The following is a 16,149-nucleotide window of genomic DNA, read 5'->3' as shown; positions in this document are numbered from 1 at the left end:
GGAAAATGAGCACATAGAGCATAGGAGCTCTCCCTGGGAGGAGAGACCACAGGGCCGGGGTCGCAGAGCACCTTCAACGTGCAGGGAGCAATGGATGGGAGGGAAACCCAACTACTCTGTTCACATCACAGAAGTCTCCATCCACGCGTTTTCATATCTGTCTGGGTCAACGTCCCCAGGCCCATTCCCAGGTCGTATTCTCTGCAACACAGCCGAAAATATATCCTGTCAGACAAGTAGAATATGTTCTCCAAAGACTTCCCAAAAAGAACAGTCCTGAGCATTCACTTATTTTATATATATATATAAATAAATACATATTATATATATATATATATATAAATACATATTATATTGATATTTTAGAAATATATAAATATAAAATCTATGTCAAATATAAAGTATTATTATAGATTATATATTTCACATTATATATTTTATATAATCTATAAACATAAAATATACATATAATACCCCTAGACATCTGTGTCCCAATATTCTTACTTTATAGAGATACATGGTCTTCCATTTTTGCTTGTGCTATTTTTATGTTTTGTTTTGTTTCTTTGTCTGTTTAAATAAATTCCTCAGAGCAAGACTAATGAATGGCCTTTGCCGCACCGTAAGACCCGCGAGCACCAGCGCTGACCAGGCCGGCCACAAGAGTAGGGCATGCCCCAGAAACATCCGTCCGGGCTGCATGGAAAGGCAGGGTTGTCAGCGGCAGAGAACAGGCCATGAAACCGAGAGCCAGTCCGCCTGATGAACAATTGGTTTAAAAGCCATTTTGAGAGTGTTTGCATACACCTGATAGTCTGCTTTTATTGCTGCTTTTGGTTATTGACATTTTGAGAACGAAACCTAATTTTTCTCCTTGGAGAAGTGGCTAATTTCAGGTCTAGGGCAGAGAAAGTCTTGATGTGCCAAAAGTTAGACAGTGCTCAAAGAGGTGGGACATATCAAAAGGTCACAGGGGTCAGCTTTAAGGTATTTGAAGGTTTTCTCACTGGCCAGACAAGGGACACATGAGAATCAAGATACTCAGGTGGATGCTGTGAGAGGGGAGGGTTTGGGGGAGCTGGGTGAGAAAGCGGAAGGGATTAAGGGGAAAAAATCATGGACACACACAACAGCATGGTGATTACCAGAGGGAAAGGGGGTTCTGGGAGGTAGAAGAGGGAAAAGGGGAGACAAATGGTGACGGAAGGAGGCTTGACTTTTGGTGGTGAACACACAAACAATACACAGATGATGTATCACAGAATTGTGCAGTTGAAACAGACAAGTTTGTTAACTAATGTCACCCCAATAAATGCAATTAAAAATTTTAAAAAGTAAAACAAGAATTAAAATAAATATCAAGAACATGTTGTAACTCATTAAATTAAAAAGGAACCCATGACTCTAAAATGGCATAAGTGATATAAACGTATACATGAAATCGGGGAGAAGGAAAAGCTCTCCCTCACAGTAGAATGCCGATTATTCCATACGGGAAGAAGGGTGGAGGTAGGAAACATCCGTTTGGCGGCCATCATCAACGGATCCTGGAACTAGTGGGCAAGAGCACAAGGAGTGACGGGACATGTGTATAGTCTCAAACCAGCTCCCCATAAGATGCTCATTAATTACAAAGGATAGCAGTAACCGTATGATGGAGAAAGCTAGAAGACACCACCCCGATCAAACGTCAGAGTTAACATTTGCCAGGAATGACTTACGTGCCTCCTGATTTAATGTACTGAAAAATTGGATGAACCAAATCAAAGAACATGCTACAAAATTGTCTGTATTTTTCAAAAATGTCCACATGAAATACAAAGGCTCAGGAACGGTTCCAGATTAAAGGAAAAAGACATGACGACTGAACACGACTCATGAGTTCAGATTTTTCTTTTTCTATAAAGGACATTATTGAAATAAATGGTGTGTTAGTTGTCTATGGCTGTGTAACAAATTACCCTAAATTTAGTGGCTTAAAATAACGCAACTTTATTATCTTATATTCTTTTGGTGAGAGGTCTGATTGGGGTCTCCCAGGGCTAAAATCAAGGGGTTGGCAGGGTTTGTTCCCCGCTGGAGGCTCTAGGGGAGAATCCATTCACCCTTTTTCTAACTCCCGGAGGCTGCCTGTGCCCGCTCCTTGGCTCCTGACGCCTTCTCACTTCACTTCTACTTCCCTTCCCGCCTCGCTCTTCCAACGATAAGAAGCCCTGTGATTACACCGGCCCACAAGATAGCCAGAATAATCTCTCTATTCTAAGATCAGTTTAAATTCCTCTTTGCCGTATAATTTAACCCATTCACAGGCTGTGGGGATTAGCATGTGGATCTCTTTGGGGGCCCACTATTCGGCCCACCACACACGGTGCAACCTGAATAAAGGCTGTAGATTAGATAATGGCAGTGTAACGAAGGCAATTTCCTGATTTGGACACCTGTACTGCCGTCGTCTAAGAAAGTTCCCTGTCTTTAGGAAATAAACAACGAAGTATTTATAGGTAAAGGGGCAGCGTGCCTGCAGTTCAAGAAAGTCTCTCTCCATCTCCCCCTCCCTCCTTCTCTCCACAGGGAGCAAGAGGGAGCGCAGGGGTACAGCAAAGGTAGTAAAATATTAACATTGAGGGAATCCGGGTAAACAGTGCCAAAGCCTGTTTTGTACTATTCCTACAATTTTTCTGTAAGTGTGAAAATATGCAATGATGAAAAGTGTTAATGTAATCTTTGTTGTAAGTAAATCTCCCACTTCTAATGAATACTTAAATTTGTCACATATTATTAGGGATGACATGTTCATTTTGATGGCTCTTTAAAATTCTCTTCTGAAGCTTTAAGAACATTTTAGCAATTTGTTTAATGACATTATTTGCAATTTACTGTGAATATGTTATACATTGACAAGTCTTATGTGTATTAGAGTGAAATCAATTATTTCAGACTCCACCCTCCTATTGTCCTGAAGCTTGGGCATTAATGTTGAGTATTCTGTTTCTGTTTTAAAATTCAGGATTACTTTTTTTTAAGATTTTATTTATTCATTTTTAGAGAGGGAAGGAAGAGAGAGAAACATCAATGGGCGGTTGCTGGGGGCCATGGCCTGCAACCTAGGCATGTGCCCTGACTGGGAATTGAACCTGCGATGCCTGGTTCGCAGCCCGAGCTCAATCCACTGAGCTACGCCAGCCAGGGCTAAAATTTAGGATTACTTTTAAATTGGGGGTCTTTGAAAAGGTGTTTAAAAGCAGGCAAAAGACAGTAGTTAAGAGAAGTCTAGCAATATTAATTTCTCAGTTTGGATAAGTGTACCGTGGTTCGATCCCATGTTAACATTAGAGGAAGCTAGGTGAAGGTCGAGATAGGTGAGCCAGCTTTACTCTCCTTATCCCTGAACCTAACCAGGGGGGAGAGAAAGGGAGGGACACGCTAAGAGCAGCAGGAGAGGGGCGCGAGCTGGGTGGTGTACGTGGCCCAGGCTGCTTGAGGATAACCAGGTTTCAAGTAATGCTGCCACTAACGGTTTCCCTAACACTGGGCACATGACTAACATACAGGGGTGGGCGACAGTAGGGTTACAGTTGTAATACAAATGAATAATATAATAATTAATAAATATTAATACAAGAATAAAGTGTGTTTCATGTACTTACACCTGTAAAACTACTTTTGCCCCACCTTTGTATTTAAATTCTGCTTTGATTTCTCAAAAAAAGGGGGGGATTTGGGGAAGCTTATAATAAAACATGTGTGTATAGTAGAGGTTCTTCGAGGGGAAATAGATCAGAATCACGAGACAGAATAGGGCAACAGGCTCAAACAGTGGTTAGGATGATGGAGCAGAAGACCGCGTTCAAAGTTCCTCACTGGGCAAATGGAGACCCTAATCCAATGAGGGGCCAATGGCAGGAAATAATCACAAAGGTGCCTTTTCAAACCTGGCACACAATGCAAGCTGTCCTGATAGTGCCAGTCCTTCCAAAGTCCCTAGAAACTTAACTAAAGAGGGCGGCCCATCGGCATTCTACATGGTGAACCTCACGTCTCTGGCCAGTTCCGAGCTTCTGTATCGGCCCGAGGGAGGCGGCGTGGAGGGCAGACTGTCTGAACCAAGAGACATCAGCAGGTTCTAACACAGGCTCCCCTGACCAGGCTAAACATGTAATCATGAAAATCGCAGCCGTCTGCCCCGAGCCTTTATCTCGGACGCTGGCTCAGCAACCCTGGAGGGTGTAATCCACCCCAGACGGCTCTGCTGAGGCTGGATTATGTTTACGTTGCACGAACCTCAACTTAGAAACCATGTTCAGGTGGGAAAAAACGCCCGTGGAAGAAATGGTGGGGAACAAGGAACAGACAGAGAAGAGCAAGGAGAATCGGGATTGTACATCCTAGAAGGCAGGCACTGACTATTCAGAAAGAAATTGCCCTAGAAATTCTTAGCCCTTAATTGCCGTGGCACAAGATTTGATGATCGCAGTTAGTTACTGCGATGCCCAAGGATCTCCGTGTCAGGGCAGACACCCGGGCTGGGCCCCAAAAGCATTAGAGGCTCCAGGCACCAGTAGACTTTCTTGTTACTAGCCAGGGTGAAAAGGGACTGTGGGAGGGTGGAAGGATGGTCCTCAAAGGCATGAGCAGGCACAGTTCACAGAAAATCACTTAAATTGACCTGGACACTGTCGTGGGAACAGGGGGTTACACTGTTGACCACGGTGTGATGCTCAACTTTTTACAGAAATAAATGCGAACTGTCCTGAATTAATCACAAGCCATGCTGCTGTGGCCTCCATACAGGGCTTTCTGAGGAGCTAGAGAAAAAGAAGGGGAATTAACGTTGTAACTAGGGCCAGAAGCCAGGGATATGTGGAGTGGCTGTGGGGAGGTGGGGAGCTGGAGGAAGGGGCTTGGCAGACCAGGTCACTGACTGCATAGCCCAGTGTGTGGTGTGTGCAGTGCCATTTGGTGAGTGACAGCGGTTTTACTTCTCTTCCTGCAAATCCCTGCTTAGGTGGGCATGTTGGGCATTGGCAAGTACCCATCCGCAAGCCTCCCCCTCTGCTCACAGCAGGGAAAAACGTACCAGGAATCGGAGAAAAGGCAGGTGAGAAAGCTTGTTCCCCTTCACCTCATTAAGACAACCTGAGTGAGTACTAGGGCCTCCGCAGCTCCGAGGGTGTGGCCGTGCACCTGCGTCCCCGGGGAGTGGGAGGGAGGGAGACCTGGGTGAGACACATGATCGATAAACCCATGTCCAAGGGCCATGCTGGAAGCCAGTACAAGGCTGGGAGGGGCAGTGGGCACAGGAAGGGCTGGCTAGTTTCAACAGAGCAGGTGACTTTCTGGTCATGGGGGAGGGGAAGGACATTCTAGGCAGAAAGAGGAGTTAAAGACAGGGTTAAACACTTGAAGTGTTGGATTTTCTTGCATTTGAATTGCAAGTCAAGGACTTGTAAGCCCTTCTTTGGACTTCTGCTCAATATTGAATATTCCCCTTTCTGAAGTATGCATTTGATTTCCACTTAGAATTTTATTCCTTCGTGCGGAGCGGGTATAACTCTTCTAGGAGACCCAGTACAAACATAAGGCACTCTAGCTGGCGACTGCTGAACCAGTGGAGCCCCGGGGACAGAGTACTCACTAGAAAGCTTCATATTTTTCACTCCAACTATTAATACTCACTTCATTCAAACCTGCGTAGGGTGAATGGGCAACATTACCTACCATGTACAATTGTGTCATTTCTTTCCAGCAGTTACGGGCCTGGAGAGACTTGATGTTCCCCAGGGCTGGGTCTTGCCTCACCTTATAAAGGTGCCACCTGCTTTTCTGCCTCATGACTCTCCTTGACTCCAGGGGACTTCTCCAGGCACTCCGCTTTGAGCTTAATGGGGTGCAGTTCGTGAATTCAAATTTATTTGGGGCTACAGTGCTCATTTAATGATTAAGCCTTGGGGACTTTTGAGTCATCTTACGCCGGTACCAATTTTTTGGGATATCGCTGACCCTGAAACCAAAGGAGTAGGAGCAAGTTCTTAAAATCCCACCCACCACTCTGACAAGGTAACTAGAAAGATGTGTTTGCATTTGAACCGGATCCTACAAATGGACGTGTAAGATGCTAGTAACTAGTGCCCTCTAAAGCTCTCTCAGAGGAAGTCAAATGGAAGAGTTGGGGTTTTTCTTTGCAGATGTCAGTCACAGGATTTATACGACGGGAAGGTGACACGTCACCCACAGGGGCGCAGGGCTACGAAGAGAAGAGCGAGCGAAGCCCGCCTGCTGTCTCTGAGGTTCCGGCACTGCTCACCTGGGCTCGCTGCTCACCTGGGCTCACTGCTCACCTGGGCTCACTGCTCACCTGGGCTCGCTGCTCACCTGGGCTTGCTGCTCACCTGGGCTCACTGCTCACCTGGGCTCGCTGCTCACCTGGGCTCACTGCTCACCTGGGCTCCGGTGTCGCCTGCGGCCCCCGCCCCCCAGATGGCCGGCTAGTCCAGCACATTCGTACTCACCTTCTCTTTTTATTCCTTCATGTCTGAGTGTTTCTCATCATCCAAAGAAACCATCTTAAGCTATGACGTGTGTATTTAGAAGGTGAAACAACTTTTTTCATCCGGTTGCTAACTGAGGAAGCCCAAATGATTTAAAAGTGGTCCACAGTGGCCACCAATCAGGCTTTGAGATCACACTAGGCGGTAACCTGCAGCCGGCAGGCCCACGCCCACGGCCTGGGTTTGTAAACAGTCTCATCGGGACATAGCCACGTGCCTTTTTGGTCACAGGGTGTCCACAGCTGCTTCTCCTACAATAGAGGGTGTTGTAACAGATACTGTACTGCCTGCAAACTCTCAAATAAATATTTGCCAACCTCTGGGCTATACCAAAACACCCCGATCTGAGAAGGGTCAAAAAAAATAAATTTCACACATACACATGGGATTGTGCTCAGGAGAAAAGGTAACCTAAAGAAAACGCGTAGTTTACCTTCACCAGACCTTTTCAAACATCTCCTGTCCCCAGCACTCAAGCCACACCACATATGAAGGGTTACAAATATTCAGATTTTATTATAAATAAAATACTGGTTTTTTTAAACATAAAAAAAATGCCAAGTGTTGCATTTTATTCACCACTCCGGAGAGCAAGACTGCAGAAATGAAGCCGAACAGCTCAAGTGAAGGCACAGGTCAAAGGGCCACAGGTGGAATTAAAAACCACAATCCCAGGGAGTGTCCGTCGGCGCCCGTGACACCCAGCAGTCCGCGGTGGCCACCCTGTCAACTGTGTTAACGTGAAATACAGATCAGGGGAACCGTACAATAAAACAATGGCTATACTGCAGAAGTGTAATCAAGGTATCATCTTATAAAGAACTTTTATTTAAAAATAAAATTCTGTTTAAAAATACACCACACAGATGGAGGAGAAAAGCAAACCCCCCAAAAAACACACACACACAACCAAAAAGCCAACAAGTTCTAAAAATTTCACCGTGGCCTAAGACTTACTGGAGTGAACCTGACCCAGAGGCTAGATGGAAAACTACCCTAGCAGTCTCTCTCTGGTCCTTTTCCTGTGACCTTGACCACCGTGTCTGTTAGGAAATGGCCACCTGACAAGAGGAACCAGCTAGGAAACACTGATGTGACAACTTGGCAAGAGCGAGCCGCGCCTCCTGGGCTAGTGGAAGTGACCCGAGAGAAGCAAGCGAAAGCTCAGGGTCTGACAGGAGAAAACACATGAAGTCGGCTCTGGGGCGCAAGGGCAGATGGGAAGGGGCAGAACCGAGCTGCACGGCTCTCCCTATCTGTAGCACTCTCCCTGATGCTACGTGCTCTCAGTAATCATGCTGTCTCTCCCAAACTGATCCCTCTGGCCCAAACCACTGCAGAAAGGGCCTTTCTAGCCCATGCCCGGCCAGAGCCACTCAGACGTGGGAGATACCCCATATACCCCAGCAGCCCGGCACTCCCGCTCCGGAGCAGGCCCAGATGGAGCATAATGCCGTGCTGTCGTTAAGGTCGCTGGGACCACAGTGGGACAGGGGTCTGGGTTCCTTTGGACACAGGCTGATTGTGGAGGACGGACGCAGGCTGATGTTAACGCTGGGGAACGGCCCGCTGCACACACAAGGCGAAGGGCACAGCAGCAGGGGACAGGCGCCATCCCAAGGACTGCAGACGGAAGGGGAGGAGGTAACCAGACATGTCGTGCCGGGGAAGGGGAAGAGTGAAGTGAGCAGACAGTGCCGTTCTAGAAAGAGGAGCCCGTATATTTACATAAATTCCTTACTCTATAATCATGATAAACAAAAAAAACACATTCACACAAAAATATAAATTTGAAATAATTAATAGCACCAGTGTGTCAGATAATAGTTTCTTTCCCCCGCTACGCAAAGTACAAAGTTGCATAGTGTTAAAGGCTATATATGACTCTCAAAGGCAGGTTGGAAGGAGGAGGGGGTCGTGTGGCAGGGAATTGTCACACTGTGGTCTTAAAAGAAAACCACAGAGCTGAGGATCAAAAGTTGAGAAGCCCACTAGGAAACTCCGCGTAAGGGTCTTCCCTCGACACATCCGAGGGAAGGGTCGGCGGAGTGGGTTTGAACCACAAAGTGCAGGAACTAGATGGTGTCAGCAGCCGCGTGAGCTACTGAGTGCAAGTTATCCGCCGCCTGGATTTGGCAAACCCTGTTTTGGGGGATTCTAGAAGGTGGGGATGTTGGAAGAAAACTGAGGCTAAGGGTCAAATGTTTCATCTCTTCCCAGCGGGAGGGAAATGGACACACGGGATCCCGACGATAAGAGCTGTGCCTAAGTTTCATCCGTGTGCTGGAAAAGACGAGGGCTTGTTTTCCTTTCGTTCTGTTTGTCAAGATCTTAGGGACCAACTGCTGTTCTCCGCCTGATAACAAGACTAGTTGCCATCCTGACCTACTAACAAAGCTCTAAGAATTAGGTTTCGAAAGGAAAACTTTAGTGGTTATCATATCCCTGTTTCTTCTGCATAAATCCCACTGACTAAAATACCAAAAGATGTCTGTTGGCGAGTACCAGCTGCCCATCCAGATTTAAACTATCAGCTGCCCATAGACCTGAAAGAAGTTGATCTTCCTAGTCAATTACTGCCATAGGAGACAATGCTCAGCCTGCTTCTGCAGTCTCACATTCTCCTGGAGACTGTCATAAACCATTGCATGCTTACCCGTGGATGGCTCAGTGGCCTACGCTCAAAGTAGCTACAACAACTGGTGATGGCTCTCGACATTCTAAAGGACCGATACCTTTGGCACAGGATGTTTTAGTTACTTTTGCTTAAAAGGAGGAGGGGCGGGAGATGCCTTTTCTTTAGCTATGGACTCGATATACTGGCCATCACAATGCCACTATGAGCAGCCAAACTTTTCCTTCATAGAAACAAGAGTACTGAGACTGAGGAGGTTCTGTTGGCGACAGTGAGCAAGGGAGGGCGACTTGCTCGGCCCTGGCAGACACTGGTTCCCACGAAGTGCTCATGCCACTGAACCACAAGGTAGGAGGCCACACCCTTACGTGACTCGGAAGGGGAAGTGTGGGTAAGGGAGCGCCATTCGGTGGAAGAGAGACTTTATTAGATAAAACCCTTTGTTCCCGATTCACGATGTTTTTAATTTGCTTCTCTTTAAACTTTGTGACTTTTCCTGGTTCAAAAGGACAGCGGTGGAGAGCAGCAGAGAAGCGGGGGTCTGAAAATGTAATCTTTGTGTTAAGGCACCGTACGGCCTCACGACGGCTCCCCGCGGGGAGTGCTGCCTTCCAGCCCCGGAGGGAGACACTACTAGGGCTTCTCGATGGACGGGGTGTTGAAGCAGCCGGACGGCAAGGTCTTCCTGATGTCCTCCAGGTTGCGGATGTCCTTCAAGATCTCCTCGATGTCTCTGTTGTAGTCCATGATGGCAGCTTCCTGCTTCCTGGCTTCGTTCTCCAGGTCAGACACTTTCCTGTCGAGATCGCTGACTTTCATCTCGTCTTTGGCTTTGTTCAGGGTGCCTTCGATCTCATTGAGTTTGTTCAAGTCCACTGTGTCCAGCTGCCCTGAAGAGTCAGAGAGGACACAGGAGAGAACAGACGCATTCAGGGAGGATTGTAACTCCACTCCCCAGGCACCCGCCCCCTTTGTATAACGCCCACAGCTGCCACTATGGCGAGGTGGCCTGCAGACGTGGATTGTTCTCATCAATCAAGGGCGTGCACAACGCCAAGCAAGTGCCGACGCCAGCCTATGCGGGCAGGAATGGCACAAACGTGGAATGACTATTGGGCTGGCCATTCTCTTCTGAGAAATGGCTTTTGTGAAATGTTTTCTAAATACATGGCTACCACGGTTTAGACCTTAAGCCTCATTTGTGGTTTTGAAGGTCATCTGGTGACATACAATGCCTTTTCCATGTCTACATATGTAATCTGTGTGTCATTTTAGAGCCATCTAATGTACACAAAAGCTTGTGTGCTAGAACCCCAAGCCCGCAGCACACAGACTCTCGGGAAGCTGGGCCGGTTCTGGGAGTCAGGTCCTGCTCTCAAGGGGTAGACATTATTAGGAGCCCTCCTATGGAAAATGGCCAGGGTTATCACACTGAAATCATTTCAGCAAAGCTTCATTTTAAAATGAGCGAGAAAGCCCTGGCTGGTGTGGCTCAGTGGACTGAGCGCCAGCCCGTGAACCTAAGGGTCACTAGTTCGATTCCCAGTCAGGGCACATGCCTGCCTGGGTTGTGGGCCATCGGTTGGGAGTGTGTGAGAGGCAACCACACACTGACGTTTCTCTACCTCTCTTTCTCCCTCCCTTCCCCTGTCTAAAAATAAATAAAATCTTAAAAAAAGAAAAAGAAACCATAAAATGAGCGAGCAAAAGAGGTTCTTTTGAAAGGAACTGCTTCCGTGACAAATGAAAGCAAATGGCTGCACAGAAATCAGCACCTGACACACACCGCACCTGACAGTTGCTCCCACGGCCACCGTACGGCAGTGATTCTCGGATGCTCGGCCATCCGCCCGAGTTCGCACAGCTCATACACAACAAAGCAAAGACTCCAGCTCAAGTCTGACAGACTTTAAATCCAGCCCCTTCTGCCACGAAAAGCTACCTCTTTTAGCTTGCTATCATTTAAAACCCATTGGCTAGCACCTAATTCACTATTCTTGAAATGTGAGACTGATCCCCCAAAAGAAACACGGCCCAAACTTTAAAGGCTAGGAAATGAATGGATGCCGCCCAGCCTTGAAGCTGAACTGACCGGAGTAATCCCACTTTATAATGAAGGCTGGAGGCAAAGTACTTCCGTCTTAGAGCGACGCCTGCTCCCTGTAGGACTAGATTAAAAGAGGGTTCCTGGAAAAATCAAACCTTTTCTTTCTTGTGGCATATAAGTATCAATCAAGTCATCAGATCATCCTTCGACTGGCAAATGAGAATTCCAGGCAGTGAAGTCATGACCAGCTGAAAGTGTTCTTTTATCCCATCGCTGAAACCCTTTAAAGACACTCATTGGCAGGACGAGCTAAGAGTAATCACTGTTCAGTTGCATTGTAAACCTCGACCAGAAATGAGCCGTCCTTACCGGCAGCCCGTCTCCAAAATTTGTGAGTCCCTGGACCACAGTCAGACTCCAACACTGAGGTCAGATTCCACGGAAGGACCGCGTAAGTCCTTCTTGAGTCAATGCAGCATAACGTCAGGATTCAATTCACACAATACTCACCTTATATATAGTATCTGTTTGCAGTCAACTAGAGCAGATCCCAAGATCAGTACAAAGAATCGGAGGAGGCCTGAAATGACTCTATGGCTACTCACCCAGCTGCTCCAAGAGGTCATTCACAAGGTTGAGGAGGCTGGTAACGGAGTTCTTGGCCTTCCTGGCATTGATCTCGGCTTCCTGAGCAGCTTGAGAGGCCTGGATGGGGGAAACCACGGATGATGCACATGGTCCTGGTGGTATGTTTGCATCTTCTTGAAATATTTTTTCCCCACGGAGCCAACAAATTTCAGGTGCTCTCCCCTTTCCTAACTCATAAAACCACAATCTCTCACTTAGGTTTTCTTTTTGGGGGAGGGGGTGGGGGGTCATATCTTTATGTTGAGGGTGTTGCTACTTTTAATTCATATAACCTCACGAGTAGGCACTCATTCTGTATACATTAACTGTATTTGTATTTCAAAGATCAAAATTACCTCCTTTTCTCTCATTCTCACTCAAGAATACATGGAAGTGTATTGATAATAAAATCCATCAAGCAGAAACAAGTTGTTTTTAAAGAATGAGCATAAAAACTATGTTTTAGACCCCAAATATGTCCTTCAGAACACTCTTAGGGACTTGATTATTGAAAATGTCCTATTCTGAGCCCTGGTCAGGTAGCTCAGTTGGTTGGCACATCATCCTGAACACCAAAAGGTTGCAAGTTCGATCCCCAGTTGGGACGTGTACAGGAAGCAACTGGTCCATGTTTCACACATCAATGTTTCTCTCTCTCTTCTTCCCCCTTCCTCTCTCTCTAAAATCAGTAAACATATACTTGGGTGAGGATTAAAAGTAATAATAAAGAAAGGGAAATATCCTACTCTCAGAAAACTTTTATAATCATGTGACACTGTTCTACAACTGTGTCCCTGACCTGCGTGTGCAGGCACGCGCACACACACACGCACACACAGGGGCACAACAATTTACGTTTTAAGAATAGACCCAAAGTAAATATATTTGGGAAAATTCCACGAAACCTGAATACACACACTTGTGTGTGAGTCACAGGAGCCGGCCAGGGAAGGGGAAGTGTCTAAGTATCAGAACGCAGATGCTCTCCCAAACAAACCCAGCCGGGACCCAAACGGGCGGCTTCGAGCTCCCTGCCGCGTAATTGTTCTCCCTAGTTTCAGGGTCAAGGCAATGCAATATTTTGGGATAGGAACAGTGCCAAAGGTTTAAACAGAAAAAGAAAGCAAAGGGGTAAAGCCCTTCCCAAGTCAATGCTTAATCTCTGTTCAGATCACAGCCACGCACCCCTACGGAGCCCCTCAGGCTTTTCTGGGCACACGAGGACCCAGCGAGGACGAGCCGGGTGCAGCACGACCGCGCTGGCCCTGCTGCCCCTTGCCCAGCAACCACCATGAGCCTGCGCTCTTTTGCTAAAAAACAAAACAAACCCTGTTACACACTCCAACACCACTGGCCCGATGCTGGCCTTTCAGGATGGATGAAAACACAGACGGGACAGAGTGTGTGACGGTGCTTTGTGCCCTGTAGAGGTTACTTACCAAAAGGAACAAAAAATGGATCTTTCTTTCCATTCTTTGAATTGAGTCTATACCTTTTTTTGAAGCTTATGAAGAACACAGCCTTCTTTTTTCACTAGGCTCTAAAACGAATGTGTCTACAAGCAGATTACAGATGAAATCCACAGACCATCAGCAAATACGAGAAACACGTATTTTTACTATGTGGGAATTTCCACTGGAGCCACACCTTGGTACGGAAATGAGGACAATCCAGAAAAAAAAGGGACAATTCAGAAAAAAAAAAGGGCCTAATAAAATAGGGAGTTTGCACAGGGATGCTTCCTGTTATCACTTCCTGAAAGTTTTCTTTACCTAACAATAACTGGCTAGTATTTCTCCTTCCCATCCCAAGGTGAAAACGACCCGCAGCAAAAGGCCTGTTTTTTAGCATGTGCCCTAACCAGGGATCGAACCAGCAATGGTTCACTTTGGAGGACAACGCCTAAACAACTGCGCCACACCAGTCAGGGCAAATCACGGATATTCTGTCAGCTTCAAAAATGTCCTTTTACACAAGAAACTGATCTCTGGCTCTAGGGGGCAAGTTAGCTGGGAGAACAAGAGCCGGAAGGAAATTACCTTTTCACTGCATCCCTCTTAGCTCCTTTTTGATTTTCTACTCTCTGTGAATTACCCATTCACAAAATATAATTGCCTACTCTTCAATACCCCAAAACCTCAGACGTGCAAAACAATGTCTCGATTTTAACTGAGGGCAGCTTCAGGACAGGACCATTGTGCAAGAACCTGGCAGGAGGTCCAAATTCTTAGTCTTCTATGTAAGTTGCTAACCCAGTTCTTGACCATAAAAACACAATGAAAACCAGAAGTCCCTATGAAAGAGACTCTTTTTCATGAAACTCCCTTCACTCCCTGCCCGTGGGCCGATGTGCCGCCCCGCTTACCATCCCTGCCATCATCATGTCCTGGTCCGCCTCATCCTGTTTCCGCTTCAGCTCCTGCTCTGCTTCCTGGAGCTGCTTCAGCATGCTGTTCACCTCGCCGTCCAGGTCGGTCACTTCTGCGAAGGTCCTCTCCGCCTCTGCCTTGGTGCTGGTGGCATTCTAGGCACGAAATAAATCACGGTTTAAAAAGCTTTCCCTTTCCTTAATCTATGAAATGGCTCAACAGAACAAGGCAGTAATCTACACTGCATGTGAATGTATGTTCTATATGTTATAGAACATGTATGTTATAATCTATTTTTGTCTCTTCTTAACCCTGAAAACCTCATGTTCTGTGAGTTCCATTTCTAGCCATGGTCACACAGCTGGCAAATGCTCAGCATTTAAATGGGGTGCATTTCCCACCACATCGTATTGATCGGACTCACTTGGATGAATTTTAAATTCAAAGCTGGTCTTGTTCTACTTGGCAGTTCATCATAATGTACAAAAGACCATAATTCTGAAATACGTGATTTTAAAATCAGCACCAATCTCTCCTTTCAATAAAATAAACAGACTGGCCTGCAGGCAGGGAAAAAGCCAGCCTGAAGAAAATACTCTTTACAACAGGTAGAGGAACCCACAGAAATTCTAAGTAGGCGGGGCTTAGACACAGCGCATGCTTGGATGAGCAGCTTGAAAGCTGTACTGACTTGGCACTCCATACGAGATTGAAAAATGTCAACCGTCCAAGTCAAAGAACTACATTTATTTAAAAAGAGTCTGATTTTTTGTAGGAAGGGCTCTACGGGCCATCGAAGCCATCCCCCTCCTCACAGCTCGGATGCTGCCCCTGCAACAGCAGAAATCTTGGCGTCAAAGACCCTTTTGATGATTCTGCCTCCTCGGGCGGTGTGGTTACCTGCTCTAATGCCTAGGCAGGGAAAAACAAGGTCCGTTTAAGATCATTGTACTGAAGTCAAGGAAAAGAGTTAAGACGGCTCTTAGGGGCCGGAAAGAAACCGGAAAACGACCAGGGAAACCCATGAGCAAAGCCTCTGTTTCGGGGAGAGGCGCGTGCACACCTTCTGGACCGCGCTGGCGATCCTCTCTGCCTCGTGGGCCTTGTCCTTCGCCTCGGTGGCGTCCGCGGCCGCGTTGCCCAGGGCCAGCTGTGCCTCCCTGGTCTTTTCGTTGGCTTCCATTATGGTCTGGTTGATGGCAGGGATTCTCTTCAGTGCTTCCTCCGCAGCGGTCTTGTTGTCATTCACTCGCCTATCAAAGTCTAAAACAAGTTCAAGACATGCATTTGAACTAAGCTCTCAACAAGCCCAAAGGGATCCTTTCGGGGAGCTGCCACCAGATTTTACGTTACAAACAATGATAGGGGAGAAAAATGAGCAAGAGCGGGGACCGAAGTCTCAGCAGAACAAAGCACACAGTTCTACATGGCAGAGTCACAGGAATGAACACCTGATCCTGGAAAGCAAGTTCTTACCTGAAAGTCGACTTCCATGCAGGGTTCTGAGTACACCATCCCTACCCCTCACCCAGTACCAGAGTACCTGCAGTGTACCTGTGTTCACTACGTATGCGTTCGGTGCTGAGTTAGGAGCTCTGCCTGCCTCTGACGCGGGCATTGCCTCATTTTTACGTGTGAGAAAACTGAGGATCAAAGAGGCAGATAATTTCCCCAAGGATTCCCAGGAAGACAGGGATGGGGATTCCAACTCGAGCCCACTGACCCCAGGACCCTACACTCACAGAGCCTGTGAGGGTCCTGTGGCTACTTTATCAGAGACAAGTCCAGGGCTACACAGTGAATTCAGAACACTTCCTTTTTACCTGGGCGATGAAAGAAGACACAAAGACTGAAATGTAATTGGCAGAGAAAACGGAAGGTCAGTTCACCAGTACAGGTCAGCTAATAGGCACAGCTGGGTTA

General features: G+C 46.9%; 1 protein-coding gene across 1 annotated transcript in view; it reads right to left on the bottom strand.

The window, feature by feature from the left end:
* Window positions 1–9,588: 9,588 nt before the first annotated feature.
* LAMC1 (laminin subunit gamma 1) overlaps window positions 9,589–16,149 on the bottom strand; it is a 108,893-nt gene continuing 102,332 nt past the window's right edge. Inside the window, exons 25-28 of the mRNA XM_045838421.1 lie at window positions 15,290–15,489; window positions 14,223–14,381; window positions 11,836–11,935; window positions 9,589–10,073 (exon numbers count right to left, since the gene is read on the bottom strand). Of these exons, the coding sequence (XP_045694377.1) occupies window positions 9,817–10,073; window positions 11,836–11,935; window positions 14,223–14,381; window positions 15,290–15,489 (716 nt within the window). The 3' untranslated portion in view covers window positions 9,589–9,816. The remainder of the gene's footprint in view (window positions 10,074–11,835; window positions 11,936–14,222; window positions 14,382–15,289; window positions 15,490–16,149) is intronic.

The sequence above is a fragment of the Phyllostomus hastatus genome, unplaced genomic scaffold (assembly GCF_019186645.2).
Source record: "Phyllostomus hastatus isolate PE091 unplaced genomic scaffold, TTU_PhHast_1.1 phas_contig_283, whole genome shotgun sequence".
Classification (NCBI taxonomy): domain Eukaryota; kingdom Metazoa; phylum Chordata; class Mammalia; order Chiroptera; family Phyllostomidae; genus Phyllostomus; species Phyllostomus hastatus.
The sequence above is the reverse complement of the archived record's forward strand: the minus strand, read 5'-3'. Positions and strand labels throughout refer to the sequence as shown.